The 3,569-nt window shown below is 35.1% G+C and overlaps 1 protein-coding gene across 7 annotated transcripts in view; it reads left to right on the forward strand.

The window, feature by feature from the left end:
• Positions 1-3,011, forward strand: part of dab2ipb (DAB2 interacting protein b) — a 147,680-nt gene extending 144,669 nt beyond the window's left edge. For all 7 annotated transcript variants that reach the window (XM_057349228.1, XM_057349243.1, XM_057349262.1 and 4 more), the window contains one exon: positions 536-3,011. In XM_057349228.1, the coding sequence (XP_057205211.1) occupies positions 536-706 (171 nt within the window). In that variant the 3' untranslated portion in view covers positions 707-3,011. The remainder of the gene's footprint in view (positions 1-535) is intronic.
• The last annotated feature ends 558 nt before the right edge of the window (positions 3,012-3,569 follow it).

Raw genomic sequence — 3,569 nt, forward strand, 5'->3', positions numbered from 1 at the left:
ATCAAACACTAACTTCTGTTTGTATTAATGATGTACAATTTCACCAAGTAAAAAAAATCAAAAACAGTTAAAATGATGTCTTTATTAACTTACCTTCAAATTGTGCCAAATCTGTATAAATGTCTTTGTTCTGATAAACACAGAGAAAGATATTTGGAAGAATTTTTGTAACCAAACAGTTCTTGGCCACCACTGACTACCATAGTAGGAAACATTGCTTTGAACACAGAAGATATTTTGAAGAATGTAGGAAAGCGAACAGTTCTGGGGCACTTTTGACTACCATTGTAATTTTCCTACTATGGTAGTCAATGGGGTCCAACACCTGTTTGGTTACAAACATTCTTTATACAGATTTGGAACAACTCGAGGGTAGTAAATTATGACAGATTTTATATTTTGGGGTGAAGTGTCCCTTTAATAATAATAACAAATCTTTGCAATCTTTGAGATTTAGAATGCTGATATTGAAATGGTATTTGTCTAAGGCCAACATTTCTAAGCTCTTTCTCTCTCTATCTCTCTCTCTCTGCAGGAAAAACGGATAGCATCACTGGATGCGGCTAATGCGAGGCTAATGAGTGCCCTGTCACAGCTGAAGGAGCGCTACAGCATGCAGACGCGCAATGGAATCTCTCCCACCAACCCCACCAAGCTGCAGATCACCGAGAACGGAGAGTTTCGGAGCAACAGCTCCAACTGCTGAATACAGCGTACAGTAATCCACAGATAAAGAGAGAGATAAAGGAATGAAGTTAGAGGATATGGGCAAGTGTGTCGATATTTTGTACGTGAATACTGAAAGGGAAGCAATGCAGGTGAGACTTTACTCGTGAAAGGATGCTGAACATCTTTGATCTGGTAAACTGACTGTTTGCACCGTGGAGTTCACTTGAGACACCGGCAGATGATACTACTGTTCAAGTACTTCAATTTAGGACGCACCACTTAACATTCATTTCGGAATCACAGCAGCTAACTGTAAAATAAAGGTTGATACTAGGACCTTCTAGCCTGCAGTTTCCCTTTCAAGTTATTTCACTTGCTACAGAATAGGTGTTCTCTGTACAACCTCTGAAAACCATAGATTTTGTGTGTTATATTTATTTATAACCGTCTCTTTCCTGGAAACCTTTGGAAACAGCTGAAACTAAAGAACGAGCAACTCTCTTCTACATGCTATATTATTAGGTCACTTCCTGTTTTTTGTTTTTACCAGTTTGTCCCTACATAGTGCACTTTGTATCTCCATCATGAGAAGCCTTAAAAAAAGTTGAACGTCTGTGAAAGATTATAATGTACATAGATTTTACAAAGAATATATTTTAGGTTCTCCATCTACAAGTTTTTATTCGTTTGAGAACGTTTTACCTCAGTTGTTTGCTTTTTTCACCTAGACAAAGATTTTTAATGGCAAATATTACACTCTGTAATGTACAGGTATATACTATGTCAATCCGGGTCCATTTAAATTATGCCAAGACCTCGAATTAGCACAAAATGCTCTGATAATGCAGACTGGATGTTTTAAGTGAACAATAGAGTAGATCTGCTTGTTTTTTTCATGTTTTTATCCTATCCTACAATGTTTGGGAGACAGTTTTATAGTGGATTTCCACCCGTAAAGCTTGTTGGTTTCACTTTGCATCACATTTTTTTAAAGCGTTCTTTAAGTCATTTGTACCTTTTTTTGGTATGTGTATGCATTGCCTCATCAGTCCATTTTGCTGCACACTTTGAATATTTTTGTATAATTTTACTAAACATGAGAGCTTTGCATTTATTATGCTCAGCACCAAGGTTCAGCGAGTAGCTGCAATTTTACCCAGAAGTTTTTATTTTTGTTTGTCTATATGAAAGAGAGATACATGCAATGTCATATTTTTGTTTGAAAAGATATACAGATATGTAAGATGGGACGTGTAAGATAGAAATTTTATTTTTATTCTGATATTTTTAAGGAGACCTCTGTGGGCGAGTATTAGGCTATATAATTTAAATATATAATTTAAGATTATTCAAAGCCACCCCAAGGTGAAATTGTTACATTTTTGTATCTGATTTATATCTGAAATGTGGTGTCAGATGGCACCAGTATAGCATGAGATGTCTGCAGGATGTACAAGCACAAACTGTTTCTGAAAAGATTCTGAGGAGTATGCACTTTTTCCCCGACTGAAGTCCTCCTTTGTGTCCACTTTAGGTTTACTTCACTCCATAAACCAGTAGCAAATTTGAGGTGCTAGTTAAGCCAGTAAAGTACTCTTAAAATATAGCCCAATTTTTCATTTTTTTATCATTTTCATTCGTAATTGTGGCCAAAATTACATGTAGCCAAAAGTTATATACTGTACAAACAAATGTGCACATGCAGTGCCCTTATTTATGGCCTAATAGTTTTGCATGTACTCAATCCAACATCCTTTCAAATTCATTTGATCAACTATTAAACCGAATTTGGGAATAATGTGTGGTTGCACAAAAGGAACGAATATTACATTTTTATGTTTCCCCACAGATAAGGCTGTAACTCCATTCGGTCTGTTTTTAATGAGGTCGGATGCCTTGCAGAATCATTATATCCATCTACACTTCACAAGTCCAAAAAATAGAACAGTATTGAATGAAAAAGATTTTGCTGTCATTGCGGTTGTTTTCATTTGATGTGTCTTTATCCGGCTTCTGTTCAGTTTAGAAAATTTCCAAGTAAAAAAATCTGTTTTTCAGCAGTCAATGTGAAACAGTAGCTGTGTGAAATAAACAATATAAAGATAAAAAGATATACAAAGCTATAAAGGAATACACACTATGTTGTACGTTTTATAATCCTTGTAGAAAAGATTTTTGTAAGTATGTTTAAAGTATTGGCTGAACGTTGTTTTAGGGCAATATAAGAACAGAACAATACTGTACAGAGAAACTTGTCCATGTTAAAAACTATACAATTGTGGCCGTGCAATTCATGTACATTTGAAACTAGAATAATTAAAGTTTTATTTAGTTATTTCATATGCCTGCTGTCTTGTCTTTATTACTAAATCACTATATATGGGAGTCAATACTGTTTCCGTCGTCATATAAAACCACCAACACCTGTCAATTCTACGATCACTACCAATGAAACCTGTTTTATAAAACGGTCAGTTCTGGTCCTTGATTCTGATTGGCTGAGCGGAGTTCTAAGCCGTTATAAAATACCTCAATATATAACGGCTGACCGCACCACATAGCCTAAATATAATTTTATTTACTTTATTTTATGAAACCTTGCTAAGCATATGGAATAACCGTTTTATAAAAGCAATAAGCCCCAAGAAGCAGTGGGTTACAGTGCATTTTATAACAGCTAAGGGGGTTTTAGGCACTCCGCTTCGCCCTTAGCTGTCATAAAATGCACTGTAACCCACTGCTTCTTGGGGCTTATTGCTTTATTATGCACTAAAAATTCAAAATAATTATTATTTTTCCCTTTGAAAACTTTGTTTTGCAATACTTTAATATTTGTGAGCACTTTGACATTTATTGCACTAAAGTAAAAAAGCAACACAAAAGATTTAATTTTAAATGCA

This window comes from Triplophysa rosa, linkage group LG2, assembly GCF_024868665.1.
Source record: "Triplophysa rosa linkage group LG2, Trosa_1v2, whole genome shotgun sequence".
Lineage (NCBI taxonomy): Eukaryota > Metazoa > Chordata > Actinopteri > Cypriniformes > Nemacheilidae > Triplophysa > Triplophysa rosa.